The sequence below is a fragment of the Periplaneta americana genome, chromosome 10 (assembly GCF_040183065.1).
Source record: "Periplaneta americana isolate PAMFEO1 chromosome 10, P.americana_PAMFEO1_priV1, whole genome shotgun sequence".
Taxonomy (NCBI): domain Eukaryota; kingdom Metazoa; phylum Arthropoda; class Insecta; order Blattodea; family Blattidae; genus Periplaneta; species Periplaneta americana.
In genome coordinates this window covers 50,416,568-50,441,021 of record NC_091126.1, presented here as the reverse complement: position 1 = coordinate 50,441,021, position 24,454 = coordinate 50,416,568, and the positions used below count along the sequence as shown (strand labels likewise).

The following is a 24,454-nucleotide window of genomic DNA, read 5'->3' as shown; positions in this document are numbered from 1 at the left end:
TCGATGGAAAGATATTTGAAGAAAACTTACACTTTTCGTGGACATCGGGTCCAACACTCCTGTACTACTGAGGTGCGCACGCTAATGCAATAACGAGGTCAACTAATTGGCTCAGCGGGGTCAATCGCTAGCAGGGTGGACAGGCACGGGGGGCGAGGCACCAGATTCACACCCCAGATGAGATTCCTAATCCCTCCCTAATTTCTCACGGTACAGTTAACATCCCAATACATATTATTATGCCGTATAAAATAAGTGAAAGACACTGCATAATCTCGAGGTAACAAACTTAGGAACCGATGTTGCACTCGAATCCCGCTTGGACCGACTACCTGCTTGGCGTTATTCCAAAATTGTAAGGCGAATGTCGGACAGTCACATGGCAAATCTTCGGATTCATTTCGCCATTACCATTCCTCCGTCACCAACACATGGACACTAATCCCCATTTCAGTTTGGTTGATAGGCTTTCCCCTCTACTCACACTCTTCTGCTACTGCCTTTCTTACCAACGTTCGACTAATTGACTTTGAACATAGTGAAAATTCTTATTATTAAAATATTCGCCGATATCATAAGCTTTGTGATGAGAGACGCCACTAACTCTGTCATAATAGTAGCCAGTATCAACACTCAATAATATCCATTCAGACTTCAATTCAAAGAAAATACCGCCAGCCATTGTAGCAGTCGGACGCTTGGCTGTTCACTTTAATTTGAAACGATAAAGAGTGCAGTTGTTTTGTACTTAGGTGATTTATGTTTTAATATTCATTATAATGAGTGGCAGTCGGCAAAAGCTAAGTAGTTCTCAATACCGGAAACACCTCTGATTGAGGTTCTGGTTGATATCTAAATCTATTATCAGGCAGTATATCTCGCTTGACGATATGTGTCAGACGAAGAAATGCATCTGAAGTCTGATTAATGTAATATGTAGCTAGTCAGCGATGTATGCAATGGAGGGGAACAGGAACTGTCACCCTACCCCATTATCTCCTGGCCTAGTTGCCTTATGAGTGATGCCTTGATGGTGTCACTTGTGGGGTTCAGATCTGTCTTCGGACAGTTGACTAAACAACAACGCAGGAAACTCGCGAAAGAGAAGGCAATAAAAAAAGAGGAAGTTGTGAGAAAAAATGCAAAAAACAGATGTGCTATTTAAAAAACAAACACAGCCAGCTTGTTACAGTTCGAGTCCAGATACATCGGAGTGTAATAATGTGGCGAACAGTACTGAAAATAGTGGAGTGTGTCGGTCAGGCGTTTCCGATATTGGAAACAGTAATAATGACGCGGAATAAATTATTTCAGTTGATCCAAATGACGCATATAGGACGAAATAAGGGGCGAAAATATTTTTCTCTGCCTAGAGGCGCCAAGTAGTTAGATTCGCCCCTGCAAATATGTCGCTTTAAGTGAATTTATGTATACATTATTGTATCACAGTCTAGTATATACAGTCACGAAGCTTGAGTTGTTGAGGGTACTAGGAAGTAGCTCAGTTGGTAGAGCAGCTGGCTACGGACTGGAAGATTCGGGGTTCGATCCCAGGTGGTGACAGGATTTTTTCTCGTTGCCAAACTTTCAGAACGGCCCCGAGGTTCACTCAGCCTCCTATAAAATTGAGTACCGGGTCTTTCCCGGGGGTAAAAGGCGGTCAGAGCGTGGTGCTGACCACACCACCTCATTCTAGTGCCGAGGTCATGGAAAGCATGGGGCTCTACCTCCATGCCCCCCAAATGCCTTCATGGCATGTTACGGGGATACCTTTACCTTTTACCTTTTTACTAGGAACAATAGACTGATGCCGGTACTATTTCGCATTGTCTGTGATGAGGCGATAGTAGCGATCCTAGTGGTTAGCAACTATCTATGGATGCATAATTACTACGTATTCAGCTTCGTGACTGTATATACTAGACTATGATTGAACGGTTTCTCTGCAGCTAAATCAACCACTTTCAATTCTTGCAATCGATGTTGCAGTCAATCGAAACATCCACAGCAGAATTACGATGTCTCGAAGAGCTTGTGTATAGTTTCGGACGTATGTAGTTGTACTCATAATGATATTTGTTTATTAATTGATGAACTTTCTGTATAGAAATGAGAAGAAACGATGTATTTTCAGCACATGACATAGTTGTAAATGAAATAGTTCATACTCCGTCTAAATACTCAGCGTGCCATGGAAGAAGGATCAGTTACCAAAGTTCTCAATGATTTTTTGACAGTTTCAGAGGGAGAGATTTCACTTCAGAAGGGGGACATTGTCCAGGTACTTTCACGGCTGTAAGAATTTAAAGATACTTCGGCAGGGTTTATGTTTAGGTTATTTTCCCAGCGTATAAATTATGTTTCAATTTGATGACTTAATGCTCCAATCAGGTACGAATTATTGTTACACGAAATATATCTGATTTACAGTGGATTTACAGGTTCTGTAGATAAAAGAAACGAGTATCTGTACTGCTTCTACAAGGAAAGTAATGTATTCATATTCCTAAGTTAATATACTGACAAGTAAGAATACTTCAGAAGTGAATCGTGAAGGTTATGTTTGTTTAAAATAGGCCTATATGTGTTGCATGCTTCTCAAACTTACGCGTACGGAGTAGGGAGTGAGATATTTCGGTAATTTGCTAGGAGACGTCGTTGCACATAGGCCAGTTTTACACTAATCCTAAACATCTTATTAAATATTGACCAAGTTCTGAATTATAACCTAAAATAAGACACTTTCCCCGACATAATAAGGTGAAACGAGCAACGCATCTTGTATTTTTGGTCCAGGGAAAATACTTCGTTTAACCGTGGTCTATATGCAACGACGTCTCCTAGCAAATTACCGATAAAGTAAATAACCACATCTTATTTTAGCTCAATACTAACTCTTGTGTGACAACATTATGTTCATCTTGTTGGGGTTCTAACATCATCCCAAATTTTGTAAGGATAGCTGTCTTTTCCACATTGAAAATATCAGATTTCTCAGGATATGTAAATGAATGTGAAAGTCCATATGGATGTAGAAAGCTTATTTTAACGTCATCTGTATCTTCGTTCACATTTATAACACATCCTAACCACCAGTGACCATCATATATGCAAGCAACAAACCCTGTTATATCTACATTTTGCTTTGTAGTCAGTGATTACTCTTTCACTTCACAACAATGGGAAAAGATTTTCACTCTAACAATATTATGGCTGACAGGCATAGTACAGTATAGCTTTTGTGTACCAGGAATTGTGCAAATATTTTGAAAGCTCTGCTGAAGCAGGGAATCCTCTTCTTCATATTCTATATTACTAGTATGATGGAAGTGACACAATTCTAATGTTTTTTGAACACCACTCAAATAATGTCTTGGTGTCATGATCTGTGAGTTGTATGAGCACTGCAAACTTGCACGGGCAGCCATTCTTTTTACAGTGCCTGCTATACCATCACATGGACCGTTACCATGGGATGTGGCAATGAAATTCTACTCTGCTGATACATTGAAATCTGTGTGGTGATAATATAGGTTTACAAAATTCTTTCGGTTTTTATAGTGCGCTGCAGAACCATCAGAAAAGTAATAAACATGTTTAGGCATATTATTGAAATTGGATTCCAGAAACTTCATTAAATGACGTTGGAAAAGATGAACACTAATAGTATCATGCTGATCACATTCTGATATTAGGCTATAACAAAAGAAGAGCTAATGCGAGGATTTCAGGATTTCTGTAATAAGCTACAAAGGGGTGGATTGTGAGTTGTGCATTGTTCTATTGGAATCCTTGTAAGTTACCTCATCCTGGAGAACAAATGCATAATTCTCGGCAAAATCACAAATGATAATTATATTCATTGTCAGAAAAATTTTCTTTCAATTCTGTTAAGAAGTGAGACTGTTGGGTTGCTATGACAGAATGAGGAAGGAGCTGTTGTAATTTTTTCTCAAATATTTCCAAAAAATCTTGTGTTTGGAGTATTGTTCTATCTTTAAATATCCATATTTTGTAGGTTATTTCATCAATTCCATTTACATTAAACAGAATAGCCATATATTCTATTAAATGTGAAGTACCAGGACAGTTTTCACATGATGATAGATAACACATTGGCTGTGGAGGATCACAAATTATTTTACAAAGAGAGTCCTTGTAAGTGTTAAGTGGAAAGTCTTCATGATTTGTCAACTCTTTCAACCTACAACCATCCAATATCAATCTAACATTCTGATGGAGGCTGTAAATACACACACTATGGTTACCACTTGCTCCAGCCAGAACACAGTTTTTGGGTCGCAATTCCTATATTGACCTCGGGATATTTGTCTTTAAATAACCTGTAAACTTATTTCAGGTTTTATAAAATCAGATGCTTCTGTTTATGTATCCTGGTTCCATTTTCTTTCATAGAAACATAATCCTTCTTTCCAGGCAAACAGCAGCTTACGTCATCACTGTTATAGAATGCTGTTACATGGATCACAAGGCTTCCAATCAAGCTTCGTTCAGGTCTAGAATTAGGAGTTTCTAATATACCACATTCATTTTGTAACTGTTTTGCTTTTCTTGCTAAATAATTGGAAAATCCTAATTATTTTTCAATCTGTCAAATACTCCAAATTTTTGGAATAACTGTCAGTATTTGAATCTTTTCTTTTCACTATTTGTGACACAACTTTGAAACTTATCTTTTAGCTGGCTTATAATTTCAGATTCTGGTTATTTTTCACAAATTAATTCTGTGTATGTTTATCACACAGACTGTCTATACTTCCAAGCTTTCACAACTTGTACTCTACACTTACTTTACTGGTGGTCACTTAGTTACTGATTGATTATGATTAATGAAGTAATATGACTGGCCTTTATAATTTGGTCATAATAAGAATGCATGTTACTGGCTATTGAAGTTTATGGTTTATTGTGGTTGGTGGTAGTAATAACATATGTTATTGATTTGTTGGGAGATATGATTTCCTATTGTTTACATCATCTGTGCAAAAACATATACAGGCTATGTGTCAAAAATGTCATTATAATATGCTTATTATGAAAAAAAAAAAGATATTTATGTGAAACAACTTATAATATTTCATAACAGTTCTGTTGTCCCAATTTAATATTATAGGAATTAATAGAGAACGATTAGGTTAAGGATTTTTTTTTTCAGTATTTTTTGATATGACATATTTTGAGTTATTCGAGGTCAAAGGTCAAATTACATGACCTTGGAAAGTAAATAATTACACACACAATTGTGCTATACCGGTATATCATTTGAAAGGTTTTTTTCATTAGCTTTTGAGTGATACCTACCTCAATTCAGTGAAATGATAAGCAAAAATGTTATGCTAATTAATAGAAGAGTATTTGTATGGAAAAATGCTTTTTTTTTCTCATCAATTTGATGTCCTGTATCTCATAAAGTTCTAAACTCAGAGAGCTAAACTGTTTTACAAATATGTGTTTCTATGGTACGTGTGTGTTAAATTTCATGAAAATCAAAAGAGGTCAGGTTGAATATTGCACTTGTCTGTGTTGATTTGGCATGGAATGACTCTTTTATGAAATTATTTTTCATATCCTGACTGACATACTGAACCTCGTTATTATTTTTGTTTTCAGGTTTTAGAAAAAGTAGACAGACATTGGTGGTATGGCTGCTGTGGTGGAAAGTATGGGAAATTTCCTGCCAATTATCTTATATCAATTGATGTTCCATTACTTGAGGATGGCCATGAAATATTTGCAGCCATTGCAGACTTCCCACGCCAACAGGATGGTGACCTTTCATTTGCAAAAGGTATTGCTTTTCATAAGTAAATAATTAGAACTATACCACTCCCTGTTTGTGCCGTGGGTTTCTAGAGGTCAGGGTTCTGCATTATAAAACAACTGCACCATGATGCCTCCTGATGTTCTCCAGTTCATTTATTTTCAGTTTGAATGGATTCCGGAATATATATAGACGCGAAATTCGACATGATTTACCGTTCTCTCCTGAGATTCTATGCATTAATTATTTTATCCCATGCAGTACCATTGTATCTGAGTCTGCTGTATAAACAGTGACATTACATGTGAGAGAGTTGTATTGTTGTTGTCCTTAAATTGACAAAAAACAATACGCAAGATTCGAATATTAGGTCTAAGTAAATGTTATAATTTTTACATATTTTAATTTATGACTCGAAATTTGTTGATTAACTATGTATCGCTCCTAGAATAAATTGGTTGCATAAATAATACTTATAATTAAGAATTATTTTGCTTCAGGTGAGCTGATCGTTGGAATATCACAAGTAAATGAAAACTGGTGGTATGGGAAGATAAATGAAAGGACTGGTATATTTCCAACAACACATGCATGGCAATTAGATTCAAAACCATTTAAGGTAAGCCATTTTTTCTTTGTTTAAGTAGATCCTAGTGGTTAAATTACACAGGTCAACATGATTTTTTTCACAGGAAAACTGAATACTGATTCTAGTATAGTTTTTATCCTGAATTCAAATATGTAATCAGAATTTGTCTATCAGCTATAGTTTTTTCGTGACAGTCACTTTTTATATAATATACTTCTATATATCAGGTTTTCTTTGTTATAATTTTCATAGGTTATATAAGTGAGAATTTTTTATCAAATGTGGAAATTTTATTCAGAATCAGTTGGCAACATTTGCAGGCTTATCCATGTTCAGACATTAACACCAATCAGATGAGTGGCGATTGTTCATAGACTCACCAAAAGTTAGTCACGGCTGTACTTATGCATAATGGCAATGATATGAAAGAGAGATATGAAAAGTTGAAATTTCTGCTAGAAAAAATTCAGTATACAAAATATAACTGGAACATATATGGAGATTTGAAGGTGATAGCTTTATCACTGGGTTTGCAACTTGTATACATTAAATTCTGCTGTTTGTTGTATGAAAGGGACAGCAAAGGTAGAAAGTCTCACTACATTAGGAAACAATTGCCTAAAGGTAAATCTTTTATTCCGGGGCATAAAAATATGTTAAATACCCCATTACAAAGTATATTTATCTCTTCTACATATAAAACTAGGACTTATGAAAAATTTTGTAAAAACAGTTGCATTTATGTACAGTTGTCAAAAGAAAAAGTGGCCGCTCTCCTGAAACAAAGTTCCCTTCTGGTATCTTCGTTACAATTCGGAGACAGGCGATGTTACATGTTGTTGGACCACGTTGCCTGATATCTAAAGTTATAATTGAAGTAATCTGCGTGTTATTCGACAGCGTAATGGTAGCGTTCAGGCCTCTTATTTGTGAGGCCCTGCGTTCGACTACAACCTCGTGCTTTTTATGTTCTTTTTTGTTCTGTTTTTGAGAGAGACAAACTATACATAATTGCTCCCTTCTCTTTTACGATTATTCTAGTAATTAACATCAGGTTCATTAATATATTGTGCCATGATTTTATCATTATGATATTGTGGCTGCAAATGGAAAGAAAAAAGATTTTATTCTCAATAAAAATATCTTTCGTGGCATAAACAAAACAAATTTAATGGCGTCGGCCTTAAAACATTCAAACAATTAAGCGTTCAAAAAAACAAAACAAAAAGCCACAATTAGTCTATCTTCCTCTTATCTCGATCATCTTGCAGTCGAGTGGGCATGGAATCAACCAGTCTTTGCAAATAGAGACTGTTCTTAGACACGATATTCCTGGCATTCTGAACATACACACATAAGTGTTCTGTCCATGGGCAGGTCTTTCATTGCAAACACAGCAATCTCCAATCTTTCCTATTTTCTGCCTTCCTCTTAGTCTCCGTATATGATCCACATTTCCTAATGTCGTCTATTATTCTTTTCAACCAGAGACCCAACCAATTCCTTTTTATCTTTCTAATCAGTTTCAGCATCATTCTCTCTTCACTCACTTTTTCAAACACAATTTTATTTCTTATTCTGTCTGTCCACTTCACACACACCATTCTTCTTCACATCCACATTTCAAATGCTTCAATTCGTTTCTCTTCATTTCGTCGTAATGTCCATGTTCCTTCCCCATACAATGTCACACTCCACACAAAGCACTTCACTAGTCTCTTCCTTAGTTCTTTTTCCAGAGGTCCGCAGAAGATTCTTCTTCTCCTATTAAAAGCTTCCTTTGTTCATGTTTGCAGTTTTTCTTGGGAAGGATAGGCCTAAATGCGGTAACATCCCGTTGCTTTCCACACACCACTATCTCTTTCTCATCTTATTAAATTCCAGGGGGCCCAGGCGTGGAGATGAGGAGAGTGGATTTGGCTAATTGGGCCCTCCGGACTTCACCGAAAGTCACGGCAAGGGTTAAATATTAATTCTATCAGGATGTTTGACCCGATCAGAGACCGAGAAATCTCAATTAGCCTTTGCCTCCCGCATCCTGGACTAGCTTCTACGAATCATCAGAAAATCTTAGAATGTGATTGGGCCAATTTTTCCGAAAATGTTTCCACACTTTTGCCCTCATAGCTCAGTGGACGAACGTCGGAATTTAGATGTCAACGTCTCAGGTTCAATTCCTCGTTACTCCTTTTCATTTTATTGTGGTTCAAGATAGTATAATGTAATAATACAAAAAGAAAAACTAATACCAGTATTATGCAACTGGATTTTTCCAAACCTAATATTAAATTTATGTTATTTATATCGCTAAAGAACGATTACAATATAAATAACTTGAATATTATTTATACAGTATCACTAAAGAACGATAACAGAATATAAATAATAAATATCGGTTTGTTTAATTAATATAAGATATTATATAATACGTATTTAATTATCTAAATAAAATAACCTATTTTACAAAGAGAGATGTTTATTTGTGTTATAATAATTACTTACATAAAATACAGATTATTTATATTGCGAAAGAACAATAACAATATTAATAACTTGAATATTATTTTATAATGCTAATGAAGGAAAACTGAATATAAATGATAACTTGAATATTATTTATATCGCTAAAGAACGATAACAGAATATAAAAAAACGTGAATATTATTCATATCGGAATTTCACAGATTTATTACAGATATATTTAAGAAATTGTAGAAGAATAGTAATTAGTAACAGCGTCCTATTTATTCTTCTTGGAGCCAAATTTGTAACTTTTAAAATTGTGGTTACTATGTTGAAGTGTATGTGTTGTAACAGATGCTTGATTTGTTATGTATGTGAGTCAGTTATGGGATGCTTGATGTCGTCGCAATGTCGTAATTATAGTTTGATTGTGTTTGTGTGACTATTGTGTATTAATTTATTATGTATGGTGCGGAAAGCTGCATATTTGTGTTATAGAAGTGTTACGTATGTGTGTTGTTAATGTTTTTGTATGTTTCAAATTGATACCTGATATTTGTTTTCAATCGCAATGCCTACTTTAGGGATTGTGTTTTGTTTACATCGCGTAAGCTAATTTAATTTTCTTTTCCATTTCTCTTTATGCTCATCTTGTTTGTGTATGAAAATATAGCCCTAACATACATATGTAAAATAGGGCTAACCCCCATTGGAGATACAATAATAATTATTATTATTCATATCGTTATAAAACGATAACAGAATACAAATGATGACTTGAATTTTATTCATATCTCTAAAGAACGATAACAAAATATAAATAACGTGATATCCATAAAGAATGATAACTGAATATAAATGATAATTTGAATAGCATTTACATCTCTAAAGAAGTATTAAAAAATTAAATTAAAACTTGAAGAAGGCCCGAACCCACAACCTTTGAATCATTAAACAAGCACTCTACCGCTGGTCTACGAGGCGCAGATATGGAACACTTTCATAGTTACGGAAGTGCTTGTACAAGCACATGCATCGTGTAACATCGCCGCGACCCGAAGTGGACTTTGAAAATATTCGCTGTTCACGAGTGCAGCCACTTTTTTTTTTGACAGCTGTACCTATTTAAAATCTAAATTTCCCGAAGTTAGTGATACGAAGTTGAGGGAAGGAATTTTTATAGAACCACAAATAAGATCACTAATATTGGATGATGAAAGTTTTGAGAAACTGTTAAATTCACTGGAAAAAAACAGCCTGAAAATCATTCAAAGATATCTGTTGTGGTTTTTTCGGAAATCACAAAGCACAAAACTGTTTTGAAACAGTGATCTTGTGAATTCATACAAAACAACATGTCTTTAAAAATTCACTTCTTGGACTCCCACCTAGACTTTTTCCGGAAAATATTGGGACTTCCATTGATGGACATGGAGAGCATTTTCATTAGCAGATTTCTACAATGGAATGGAGTTACCAAGGCAACTAGAGTCCCATGGACCATGAAGAGAGACATCCCAAAAGCAAAATATGCCCGAGAATCATCATATAAAACTTTTTTGTAAGCCAAAATGAGGTGTATATTTATCATTTAGCATTATGTAAGCACTAATCCTATAAAAACTTTAAACATGTGTCACAAAAAAACCTGCCTGGTGGAAAAAATCTGAAAGCATATTTGAACTCAGCGTGACAAAGACACATAGATTCAGTTAATTTAGTTCTTGTGAAAAAAAAAAGTTTTATGTTGTTGACCTGTGTTATTAAACGTTAATTTTAATTCTTTCTTAAATTTTCAATTAAGCGGACAATTTATGTTGTTTTTATTACAGAAAAGTTACTCTTTTTTTAAGTTTATAAAATATATTCTATCTCTGAGTGAGGAAAAGTATAATAGAAATATGAAAATCGAAAGAAATAATGTGAGAATTTTAATATTGTAAATTTGAATTTTTGGAAAAATATCATTACAGAATCTAGAACTTCTGAGGGTATGAAACGTGAAACATAAACAAGATATTAATAACAATATTAAGAAGAATCAGCATGTAGTATTACTATGGATGTAATGGGACATGCAGTGAATAAAGATTAAAAAAACCGCATGCGCGCGCACACACACACACACACACACACACACACACACTCCACACACAAAGGCCCCCCCCCCCCCGCACGCCGGCCTCGGTAGCGTACTTGGTATTGCGCTGGCCTTCTATGCTCGAGGTTGCGGGTTCGATCCCGGTGCAGGTCGATGGCATTTAAGTGTGTTTAAATACGACAGGCTCATGTCAGTAGATTTACTGGCATGTAAAAGAACTCCTGCGGAACAAAATTCCAGAACACCAACAACACTGATATAACCTCTGCAGTTGTGAGCGTCGTTAAATAAACCATAAGAACACACACACAGAGAGATAATCTACATTCAACCACACTCGAACTAGAACTGAGATATGTTCTCCTGTTGTGTTTATCAAAACAGTCAAACTCATGTCCTTAGCTGCAGAGAGATTGCGACAGTGCACAGCAGCAGTGATAGAGACAGTGATCGGGCAAGCATTTGCCATGGAACACATTCTAGACTGTCAAACGTATTTTATTAAAGGAATGTCATGATTAACTCATCAGTAATGCCTAATATATTAACTATATCAATCTAGGAAAATAATTATTTGACATAACCCCATACAATAGGTGATATTTGAACAACTATATTTTTTTCTATAAACGATGGGCTAGGAAATTTTTTTAAATTGCATAAAATATTTAAGGATGTTGTGGGCTTGTTTACTAAAGCGACATTATCAAAATGAGTGAATGGTTCAATTTTAATTAGTATAAATAGAAATCGTTACTATCTACAAGTATAAGTAAATTTCTGAATTTATGAACATAGTGAAATTTACTTATTGTTATACATAAGAAAAAAATGATCTGAACAACATACAGGAGGTTATTTGCATTGTTATAAAATATTTAGTTATATATTGTTATTGCTAATAACATTGTTTGATACGTAGGAATTTAATTAATCCATTAATAATGTTGCAGATAATTCGAAATCTGTCTCTACACGACAATTAAAGTGAAAATTGTAAATTGGTTTTGCTCTTTCAGCTTTAAGTTAATATGCTTATATTGCATTTTTATTGAATGTAAAGCTCGTTTCTCTTGCAATAGAGGTGGCAGCACTGTAGTAATTTGGTGCTTAGTTATTATGCCCTCAGAAGTACAGAAAGAAAATACTCCTTTTTTTAATACTGGCTTATATGTTTTCAGGTTTTTCATTTTCACTTTATTTTACACACCTAAGCAAAGAATCTGTAAGGGTCGAATACTTTTCTGTGTAATAGTTTGTTTACTCACTTTGCCATATATAGTCTTTAAATTCATCTTGTATCATTATAATTACATGTACAGTTAACATTGAGATTTTTCTTGTATTGTCATTTTCTCTTGTAATCCCAAATTGAATTTCTTTTTAATAATGTTTTTGTAGTTATGGTAAAAACATTGAATAAATGAAACTATCTTTTTGCCATTTACACACTTAAATCAGACTATGAAATACATAACCAAAGTTTTTCTTTTATGCAACTTAATTAATAATCACAATAGTGTTTACATTATATAAAAACTTGTAGGTCTATATGTGATTGTAGAACTAAAACATTGCAAGATATATTTTAAAAGCAATAACTGTCTCTGCTAACAGGAAACCTGTTCTCCTTATCATATCAGTTTAAGACCAAGGAAAGTCATAGTGTGCTTCTTTTATGAACAGCTGTGGCTTGTTTTACGAAGGAACAGTATTCATACTGTCCAAAATGATGCTTACGTCTAATGTATTTCAAGTTGATACTATTTAAAATGTTTGTATCAACTGGATACTTTAATGTGTCAAGAAATGCTTGCTGACTTGGTCTTAGTTGCGTAGGTGTTAGCAAAAATAGAGGTGACTCATCTACTATGTAATGATGTTTTTCGTGCCCATGGTCTCAGTCTTGAGTAATCAGTGGAACTGTATGGTAGCTTTTTGAATGTTCTGACGTGCTTTTCATTCATTGTGAAGGTAAATATTAAAAATCATGTATGCACTCGTAATTTCTTTGTGTGTTTCGTCCAACAAATTACAAACTGTTAATTTTCCCAGATTGTCAATTTAGGGTACGTGAATATTTATTCTCCATAACAACCAGCTGATCAGGACAATGAACTCTTAAAATTTATGAAACGTCATGAATTAAATCAAAGAATTTTTCATTAAGGAGATTGAAATATATGTTTTTCTGAAACATAGCAGTGTTTTAATGAGTTCAGAATCCTGGCAGAAAGTGAAAATGATTACCATTTATTAATTTTCTTTCAGCTGTTAACAGATTGTACAGTTTTCACTAATATCTATGATAATTTGGTAATATAATATTTTCAACATTGAAGATAGAGTCGTAATTTTTTCGACATTTTCATAGGTTGTTATATTTTTTCATAGTTGTTATACTAATGCATTAAAATTATTAGCATACATAAATTAAAATGTTATCTTGTATGGATTGAACAGTAGACTGTATCTCCATCATAACCCTTAGAAAGGACAGCTATAACTTTTTGTTATCTCTCTCTCTCTCTAATTATTAATTTATTAGTAATTGTTCACCATGTTAATTAGAGAGATAATATTCGAGTTATAAAATTGTGTGGCTCAAATGCTGCTGTGTTTTGCTGCAGTTTAGAATAATTACGATATAATTAAATATAAGTCTTCAGTGTTTTACTTAATTCATGATGTGTTAATATTTTGGAATGAGTTCTTACAGCTTGAATTCTATAATATTAAACACGTTGTGACTTTAAAGGACATATTTGGTAACGAATATTGGAAAATCATTGCTATTTTCTTATGCAGTTGAAGTTCATTGTTGAAATGCATTCAGATGTCCGTGAAAATATTTAAAATGTAGTAGAAGGAATACACATTTTCTGAGCAGAGTGACAAATGTTCGGTCATTGGGTACTGTACAACTATAACCTTTTTTTTTTTTACGGAAGTAAATTATTCTGGTCATTTGGTATGAACTTCGTATTCAAAGGAGATAGTGTGGACGTTAAAATTAGAAACAAATATTGTATTGTTAATGATTCTTTTGTCTGCGTGTTTGAGTGCATGGATGTGTTTGTGTTTGCATTATTTTGTGTGTGCGTTTGTTTGCTTGCTTGCTTTTGAAAAGGTACATTTTTTGTCAGTGTACACTGCAGTTAAGTTCAATATAATACAAATTACTAAGCAAATGCATTTATTTTCTACAATTACAGTTATTACTTGTGACCTTCAACGGTATCTTAATTAGCAAGTTACATAACATCCATTTAGAATATGTAGACCACTCATGAACCTGTTTCAGTATTTCTCTACTACGAAGAGATACAGTTGTTACTTGTATTCTGTATTGAAGTATTGACATTTCTTCCACTGTTAATCCCCAGTGAAGTGTGATTAATACTGTCATCAGCCCACTAGAAAGTGCACATATATCAAGGAAGTCGCTAATTTTTCATAATTATATATTTGACACTTTTTCATCAGTGATAGCACATTACCTGCGTTTATGCTGTATATAAGGGGATTGGGATTTGATTCCCAGATTCACTGAAGAAAGATTTTTAGAGTTGGTGTTTGAAATTATTTGTTGGTTTCTGGAATTTTGTATGAACAGACTACCGGTACTCACAGCTTAAATTACATTTCTGCAGAGATGTTAGAACACCCTAGACACAATTTAGAATTAAATGTTCTACGTTTTGTATATAGAAACTACTACTGTGATACAAAATTTGTCCATAAATATGACATTGTTTTCAGGAAACAAAAACTTACCTGACACCTCAAAACTGAGTTGAAGTTTAAGTTTTGCTTATGTTATTCTATTCCATGTTTGGAAACACGTTGAAGTGATGTCCTTGAACTATTTCATTGTAAATTTTTAGCATAATTTTAACTATTGAATATCTTTTTCAGGCGAAAACAAAAGTACAAGTCATGAATATGAAGGCACGAGTAAAAATGAGTATGAAAGCACAGCTGGATGAGGAAATGGACTTGCACGAAGGAGACATCATTACTATCACTGAAGTAATTGATAAAAACTGGTATAGGTATGTACAGAAATATTAAATTCTAAAATAACGAAATAAAATTAATTTGTTGAGAGAATTGGTCGTTACAAACATTATAAATGGTAGCTTAGTGATAAGAAGGTAGTATTCTGATACAAGGTTGAGCTTGGACGTGGGTTCGAATCTCGCTTGAATGATCATCTGGTTGGGTTTGCTTCGAGGTTTTCCCCAGCTTTAAGTCGAATGTCAGATTGTAACATGATCAATCTCGGTTTCTTTTCTCCATCTGAAATTTCAGAGACGCTAGATAATCTAGCAGTTCGTACAGCATTGTTAAAATCAATAAATATAGTGGACAGCATAAACATCATACACTTGTAGAATGTTTCAATATATATAATGTCAATAACTTGTAGCCAAGGCGACTGGACATACTGTAACATGCTAAGAATTGCAGATCTTTAACTTTCCCTTCTGTCTTCGAAATAAAAGAGTTTTCTGGGACTGTGGCTGACCCTGTACATCTGTATATGAACAGGTTGCCTTTTATGAAATTCATGTTATTGATATTTCACTGTAGCAAACAATATCAGTAGACCATTAACATGATATAAAACTCAATTCGAAAGGTGTGATTGACCAGAAAGTTAAATACATAATGTTGTTTTAAAAATATCCATGGCATCTTCTTTTTATGTATATTTTAAGGAAATTTTTATTTGTTAGAAATTGCTAAGTAAAGTAAAGTAATTTCGAATTTGCTAAGGTAACTTCAACAGAGTTACAGATAAGATAAGTCGAGGCAATATAAGGTGTGTGGCTTCAAATCTGATCTTTTCAGTTGATTAGGAGAACTATATGGTATTTTTCATAGAAACATGTGGAGAGTAGAACCATAGTGCACACTGAAATTACAGTAACCTTAAAGCTAGATTTTATGTGAACTAATATTGTCTTAATACTTGAAGGCATATTGAGCTTAGTTAATTTTACTGTTTGTTTTAGGGGAATCTGTGGAAACCAAGAAGGAATATTTCCATCAGCTTACGTTGAAATTCTTGATGATACAGACTTAATGGGAGATAATGGAGTATCTCAGAGCACTGACTTCAACTTACCAGTCCAATTCACGGAACCTTCCCATGTTCCTCCAAGAGTTAAATCTAACAGTGATGTAGACTCTCTGTTGGCACTTTCGCCAGAAGCACAGTTCCCTCTCCCAAACGAAGCAGACATCTTCAATGATGACTACTTCAAAGTGAACATGCCGTCTATGTACTATACTGAATCTCATACAAAAGCAAGCGAGACTGAAACTTTGTATAATGCTCAGCCCTTAGTAGAATTAGATGTCGTTCCCTATGGCATCACTTTGTATCCTTTTTACGCCCAATTTGAAAATGAACTGAGTTTTCACGAAGGTGAAATAGTTACATTATGTCGACATATTGACAAAGATTGGATCGAAGGAAAAATTGATGGAAAAAAGGGAATTTTTCCAAAAAGCTATGTGAATATTTTGGTGGATTGTGAGAATTATACAAGTTCTACGAGGGATTTAAGTTGCGATGTCCCTGGTGAAGCTGAGCTATTTTCGCAATCTGATATGAATTCTCAGTCTGAACTGATGCCAAATATGTTTGCAAAAGTCTTATACAACTTTGATGCACAGATGAATGGTGATTTAACAATACATAAAGATGAAGTAGTTTGGATTGTGAGTAAAGCAAATGACGATTGGTGTGAAGTAAAGAATCAGAGTGGAAATGTTGGGCTTTGTCCAAAAAATTATTTAAGTCCTCATCTTTTACCAAATGAAATGAGAAACAGATTGCTTCGTGGAACTTCTCTTGCCAAAGATAATTTGATTGGTGTTTTCAGTACAGTTAAAGAGAATGTTAGTTATGATTTAGAGTCTCAAGATGTAATTGGTGATAGAAGTAGAAGAAAATACATGAGTCACGACTTTCCAGCAGAAAGTCTTTCGTCTAAAGAAAGGAATAACATTGAAGATCTTATGTCTAAAAATCTTGAATCTTACCATAATATGGCACAGACTTCAAATTTAATTCCTAGTCAGAGGCATTCAATAGATATTACGGAAACTGTGGCTGGCAGGTTTATGCAGCAAGAAGAAACTGAGAAATCAAAAAATGCAAAATTTCACTGGCCCCCATCTCTTCCTCAAGCCGTGGAAGAAGAAACACATTGGAAGGAAGGTAAGGCCTACTCATTTTTAACAAGTAAATTTTCTTAGTACTGAGCTATAATCTTGTGCTAATTTGGAGAATCTCAGAAGTTCTCAGTAGTAGGAAAGTATTACATGTTTGTAAGTCAATTAAACAAAGAGTAATTCTCTCTAATTCAAGAAAGGATTTCTTTTTTGGCATTGTGAAACCATCATAAGATGTTAGTTGGAACAGAAGTGGCAGGAGTGAATGTAAATTGCATGAAGTCATTTAGAAACCTTGCTACTTGCTTTTATTTGTCTGATGCTGGGTTGCAAGAAAGCATTTATAGGTTCGTTAAACACTATTGGTCCTATAATTGTTCATTTAGCGTCAGTAAGAATTGCAAGAACGACCTTTAAAGCTATTGGTTCGTTAAAGCACTCTGTAAACTATAGGTCGAAAATCGGAGCTATAAACTGTTAACGAATCGTTAGCCGCCATATTGTACATATATTTCTTGTTTTTGTACCTGACAGTATTAAGTAATTTCGTGGATATGTTATCATCAGAAGTAAGTGAAATGTAATATACATATCACAGTGAACTCGAGATTCATGTGTGTATAGGAGAAGTTTTGTGAATAAAAGAATTTTATTACTATTATAGAATCGTTTGACGTAGAGGTTATGTTTGACCAAGACCAAGAATACTGAGAGACAGATCGAATCCTCTAGATGAATACGATAATATTGATTTTAAGGTTAGATTTAGATTATCGAAAGAGACATTCATGGCTCTCTTGCATGAAATAGGGCATTATATTGGAAAACAAATCGCATGCAGTAAATTGCCTTGCGCTATTACGCAAAAGGAGTGTTTCAGAATGTGATAGTGGATCATATTCATGTTTATAAATCTACAGTTTGTAGAATAATAAGATGTGTGACTGCATTGCAAGAATGAGAGAACAATACATTACTATGCCTCAAGGAAATTCTGTACAAACAGTAAAACAGGATTTCTTCTCAATTTGCAATTTTCCCAACGTTATTGGTGCATAGACTGTAGCCATATGAAAATTCAAAGCCCCAGTAGACACTTGAATGAGATGTACCCAAACAAGAAGGGTTACTTCTCTATCAATCTGTACCAAGAATCGTTGCATATTGGCCTGGGTCAGTATTTGATGCCTGTCTTGCGCAAAGTTTGAAAACAGTGACTATCCAAAAACACAATATTACCATAGCGACATGCACGTATAATAAGCGAATTATTTGCACCGGCTACGATGGCTCTGTCATTTTGAATCTTTTCCGTTTAAAGATGGAATAGCTAACAGATTGTTAAATATCACATTTGCAACGACCTATACTTTAAAGACTGGAATAGTTTAAAGGTTCGTTACTTAACGAGAGAATAGCAATTTATGGAACAGGTTTCTTGCAACCCAGCATGAGGCTATCAAAATTTTAAATGTGGAAACATTTGATTAATCTAATGTCAGTCTTAATAATTGCACTTTTTTCACAATAATAATTTTTCATATTCTTTTGATTTTGAATAATATTTTTCCAAAAGGTTTGTACAGAAATATAAAAGTTGTATGGGACATCCAAGTTATTAACCTGACAGAAAACCTGTGGTCGGAGATGTGTACATGTGATGTTACGTCATGTCAGGATTTGGCATAGCTGTGTCGAGTTTTTCTGCTTCATGCTTCTCGTTGGATGAATCAATGGAGGTTATGGAATAGATAGTTCTTCAGAATGTTATACAGAACGAATATCTGATGGGATATTTGAATAATATTACCAGTCCATTTTTCTTTCTGGAAATGCCTTGGATTGGATGTACCATACAAAAATAGCAATTTGTTATGTGATCCATCAGTTATTTCCATATCATGGGGACTGCAAAGGCCATAGAGGAACTTTTTTGGTTTAGCCAATCCTGTAAGTTCATAAAACAAGTATTACAGCAAATGTTTAATGTCTACTTTTTGTCCATATGCCTTACTGTACAATCAAAATACAGATGGTATACTTTATTTATGATTGGCATAATATTTCTCTTTCAATTAGAAAATGTCATTTTGTCACAAAACGTAACAAAAATTTACTGCACTGTTTACAAATTTACGTGTCATGTTAAGAACAGCACAAAAAAATATCACGCACAGAAAATGGCACAGGATCTCTACCATGACTGAGTGTGCTAAACTGAACAAAACATAAGGGAATACAGTAAAGAAAACGCATTTTCACCAACAATATCTTCAATTGCAACTGCCTAGTGTTGTTGTGAAGCTCGCTTTGTCATTGCTAAGGAAAGCGGAAGTCTTGAAATGAACCCTTTCTCATTCAGAGATGGTAAAACTACTATAAACTTTGCTTTCGTGTAATATTTATAAAGAATAGAGCACATCTAATCATAATGCATATCACCAAAACCAGAACAAATTGACAAAAATTAATGTCATATTCGTGGTCAGCAACCCAAATTTAGTGAACATTGATTACTTTAATCTCCGAAGCATTTTCAGTGTTGACCAGTGTAATCAGAATTATTCCAGGGAAATTGACGAGTGTGGTCTCAGTGCATGATTCATATGGCATTCAGCAATTGATATATTCAGTCTCATCACCAATCTCTCACATAGCCAGCACTCTTAACATCCTACATAGTCCAACATAGTTTTGCGAGAGATTTATAATAATAATAATAATAATAATAATAATAATAATAATAATAATAATAAATTTAGCCCGTACACATCCCGTAAGGGCAAGGGCCTCCTGTTGTCACAGGGAATTGCTCATAAGTAGACTCCTAAGGTGAGCAAGTCCTTGGGGGCTTAGTCATATTACTGATACTTCGTCGTTTCACTGTTACCACTATGTAATTAATGTTTCTTTTTCAGAAAATCCCTCAGTTGTTACTAGAGTCACTACTGATAGGTCATTTGGTTCAGTCTCCTAAATTGAGGCCTGTGGTTTCCCTAAGGCATTAAGACAAAATGTCAGGATGAGTCCTTGAAGAAATGGACCACGGACCTGTCACCCATCCGTCTAGATTTCGGATTTCAAAATGTTGTCATTCACTTCTCTTTCATTGACATCAGAGCCGCAGAGCTTCTTAAACACTGACAGGTGTCGTGGACTTTGCTAGGTGCTGTTGCTTTTCTGTCTTAGCTGTACAAGTGGGCTGGGGATGCTGTAAGAAGCAGTGTTAGCTCTAAGTTCTGTTGTAGGTACTCATGCCCAGCTGGCTTACCTGCCCAACCACCTAACATTCTACTAGTTGACAGCTTCTGGCTTTCTTTCCTGCAAAATTTACTTAAGTTCCTTAAGTGGGACAGTATGTACAAAGTGACACTAATGACCTTTAGGCTAGGAGCTCACATAAAAGTTGAGTCCCAAGAGCCTTTACAAGGACGCGATCATAATCATGTACCTTTCAATTGATACCTTCTCTCTCCCTCATTCATTCATTCATCGTGCGAATTTTTACAGCTTAGAGCTTCTATTTGATTTATTGGTTGTTTATTTTCGTTTTGTAATTGCCTTCTAGATCAAAAATTTGTTTCTCACTAAATTGGCAGAAGTGAGGTTTATTGATTTTGATCATCATGGTCTCTGGTCCTGAACCCACTCATTCCACCTCTTTTCTTCTGTGTCGAACAAAGTCTTATGTACTATATAAAACTCCAATAGAAACTGAGTATGTAGTTGGTTGTCACTTTTAGTTTACTGAATTTTTCTTGAGAGCAGTTCAGAATATTTTGAAAGTTTTAGGTAGAATTTCGTTTGTCATTGCATTGTTTATACAGGAATTGTAATTAATTTTGTGCAACTGTTCTTATTGTATATCAGCAGATGGGAAATTAATCAAAGAAAACAAAACACAGTGAAAAACCAAAGACCAAGACAATATAAAAGCACAAAGCTGCTATCTCCATGCATTCCTGTATCAAATTACTCGTATAACATCCCATACTACGGGTATTTCCACGTTTTTTGTACAAACTATTGATTAACACTTCCTAGATATTCATGTACACTCTCTAAATATTAATTTACACTCTTTAGAGTTTGTTACAGTTTACATGTTTAGTGGCACGGTGTTTTGTGACACGTCATATATAATCATTGAAGTCATTTGAGGTAAAAGAGTAGTAGCTATTTTTATTGTTACGGCATGGATTGTATACCATGTTAATATGACCAAAGCATTAGAATTTGGATTCTTAGCAGAATCTGGAAGGTTTGTCGTGAAAAAATAAGCTGCCTTAATACTTCTGTTTCCACTGCCAATCTCACTGCAAATTTAATCTGTTATATAATTGGCTTTGAATAATTTGCATGCGAGGAAAAAATTAGGAAATTAATTCCCCCCCCCCCCCCCGAGAATACATTTATTTCATTAAGTTTATAAATGTATGCAAGTGAATAATTTCAGGAGAAAAGGTCAGAATGAGTTTTGTTGTTACTGTGATGATGTTCTTTTTTAATTTGTGGTACAGATGAAGTTCAATTGCGTCACCCACCCAAGAAACCACCACCACCACCGCCACAATATTTCCAGAGGCATGATGTTGGCAGACATAGCACTGATAGAATACCACACCGTCCAGCACCACCTGTACCTGTTCCAGGTCAGAAGCCTGTTCGCCGTAGCATCCATCGCTCTGCGTCATCAGGTACTACTTGAAATTATAATGCAAGAATATGTATAATTTAATGCCTGCTGGCACATCCGAGACCAACCAGGAGTGTTTCAAAGAGTCCGTGATTCCCTAAGACGTAGGGCAGAAGGATGCATTACTATGAATGAACATCACATTGAGCACCTCCTCTAGCGATGATGAACAAGTGCTCTTATCTCTTAAGGTATGAGTTTCAGGATCCATGTTGTGTATGTATATATATATATATATATATATGACACAATGTATTCTGGAAGTTAAAAAAAAAAAAAGAAATTGTCAGTTTTTTATTCTGAAAATTATTTTCCAGAAAATATAATTGAAGAAGAAAAAGCGGGTATAACAGAAGAACAGACAGAAAACATATACAGTCTTCCTATCATAGAAGATCAAAGGTACGTATATAAGTCTTTATTAGTTACTTAATGTTCCTATAACAAGGTTCAGAAATACATTTTAGTGTTTAAGAATATCATCCAACACCACCAACAGCAACAACGCTAGAAATAAGATAAATTAGATTACACATGGTGTAGATTGAGTGTGAGCTCCAATACTTGCATTTTTTAATGGTATCAACATATTTAATAAATTACTGAACTGTAAAACGTTTTGGACATACAATCTTCAGGAGGCATTGATGGTCATTTAGCTTCTGTGGTTTAGAACTTGTGAGTACCTGGCCCTTCTTAACAGACTTCAATTTCCAATATACTCGTAGATGTTTCTGTTTTTGAGATCAAAACTATGCCCATCAGCATAAGAAATTTCAGACTTACATTGTTGTCATTGTTATATTACCCCTAATTGTTACTCATTATCAAGAAAAACTAATAGACGACATCAAGATATGTGGATCATATGCGGAGACTAAGAGGAAGGCAGAAAATAGGAAAGATTAGAGGATGCTGGGTTTGCAGTGAAAGACCTGCCCATGGGCAGAACATGTATGTACGTACGTACATACGTATGTATGTATGTATGTACCAAAATTATGTGCTGTTACGAACAAATAGCATTATTGTGAATCATCCAACTGAAAAATAAAATTAAGAAAACCATGAAACCTGTTTGACTAAGACTTAATATAATTTCTATGTTATTTAGGAGAAAGAATGCAGAGCAGAGACAAAATGTGATATCAGAACTCGTCATGACAGAAAAGGAGTATGTAAGAGATCTGAAAATCACTTACGAGACATTTAATTTGCACAATCCAAGAATCCTTGAAGCGAGAGGTATTGATGTGAAGGTAGTCTTCGGTAACATTCTTGAGGTAAGAAAATATCTATTGAATTCTGTGTCAGTATTTTGATTTCAAGACATGTGCATGACATTTAATAATATCATAGATACTTGATAAAAATGAATGTCAGTAAAGTAAGTCAGTTGCGGTACCTTTATCTATATGGAATGATGGGGGGGGGGGAATGTTTATTCATAGTTTTATGATTTCTATTTTTACTCTGAAATGCTTTACACAAAAGTTATTGGAAATATATCCAGTAATATTGTTCGTTTAGGACTGGGAATAGGGGGGAAAAAGCATTTTTCAGATATGCAGATGTAACAAATTATATATATATATATATATATATATATATATATATATATATATATATATATATACCTATAAATTAAATTAAATTAAATTAAATGATGTATTATTTTACAATACTCGCAACTGCCGAGGTTATATCAGCATTGCTGGTGTGCCGGAATTTCCAATTAAATGCCATCGACCTGGGCCGGGATCAAGCCTGCAACCTCAGGCACAGAAGGCCAGCACTATACCGACTGTACCACATAGGCCGAAAATATATACATGGTGAAAGGGGTATAATTGCATTAATTTTAAGAACAGAATCTTTAAGTTGTAAGTAACCAGAAAGTCAAATGTCATTTTGGTATTTGAATAATGGTTTAGCCAAAAAAAATAATTTGTGTTTGAAATTTCAATCTCATTTATGGTAAAACTATTGGGTACTGAGACAGCTGAGTGGTAAGGTATCAACGCAAAGAAGCCAAAAAAAAAATATTCGTTTTCATTTATTTGAAAAATGCTTCATTTGTATAATGTAAAAAATTAACTGATTAAAAACGCATTTACAGTGTGACGGAAATTTAATCAGTTAATTTTGATCAGTGATAATCAGCTGGTCAGCCTTTGCTCTCTATAGGCTGTTGCAACCAGATTTATACAGTATGCTCATTAGGTTGCAATAAATGTAATTTTTTACTCATGTCACAATTGAGGTAAATGAAAGGAAGTAAAGAAAGACAAAAAAAAAAAAAGAAGAATAATCATCTTAAACCTGAAAATTTATTTACAATATAATGTAAGGATTTTGTAATTATTTGATATGATCTTCACATATGATGTGAAATATTCTTTCATCAGATTTCACCACTGAATCTCACTTAATGAAAAGTTAATCCATTTTCAAGTCATAAATTTCGTTTCTCAAAGAATAAAATTTCTGGGATAAATAAAATTGCAGTTGGCCTTGTATTATTTCATAGTAGTGAATAGACTTCTGGATTTGTCATACAGTATACATTGTGTATCTTTCTGCATTGATATATTGTAGTACCGGTATTTAAATCTCAGATGTTTTCCTTCACAC

The 24,454-nt window shown here is 34.3% G+C and overlaps 2 protein-coding genes across 4 annotated transcripts in view; one reads left to right on the top strand and one right to left on the bottom strand.

Annotated features, from left to right (window-relative positions):
* HisCl1 (Histamine-gated chloride channel subunit 1) overlaps positions 1-74 on the bottom strand; it is a 33,827-nt gene extending 33,753 nt beyond the window's left edge. The window contains exon 1 of the mRNA XM_069836601.1: positions 31-74. Within this exon, the coding sequence (XP_069692702.1) occupies positions 31-45 (15 nt within the window). The 5' untranslated portion in view covers positions 46-74. The remainder of the gene's footprint in view (positions 1-30) is intronic.
* The window catches only part of LOC138707664 (rho guanine nucleotide exchange factor 38-like), a 201,652-nt gene that overhangs the window by 150,984 nt on the left and 26,214 nt on the right, over positions 1-24,454 (top strand). The window contains exons 1-8 of one of the 3 annotated variants that reach the window (XM_069837395.1): positions 2,010-2,281; positions 5,632-5,809; positions 6,283-6,401; positions 14,854-14,990; positions 15,957-17,170; positions 21,645-21,821; positions 22,138-22,222; positions 22,935-23,103. In XM_069837395.1, coding sequence (XP_069693496.1) covers positions 2,192-2,281; positions 5,632-5,809; positions 6,283-6,401; positions 14,854-14,990; positions 15,957-17,170; positions 21,645-21,821; positions 22,138-22,222; positions 22,935-23,103 — 2,169 coding nt within the window. In that variant the 5' untranslated portion in view covers positions 2,010-2,191. Of the gene's footprint in view, positions 1-2,009; positions 2,282-5,631; positions 5,810-6,282; positions 6,402-12,796; positions 12,910-14,853; positions 14,991-15,956; positions 17,171-21,644; positions 21,822-22,137; positions 22,223-22,934; positions 23,104-24,454 lie in introns of those variants that run through there. The other 2 variants (XM_069837397.1, XM_069837398.1) reach the window with 2 other exon arrangements.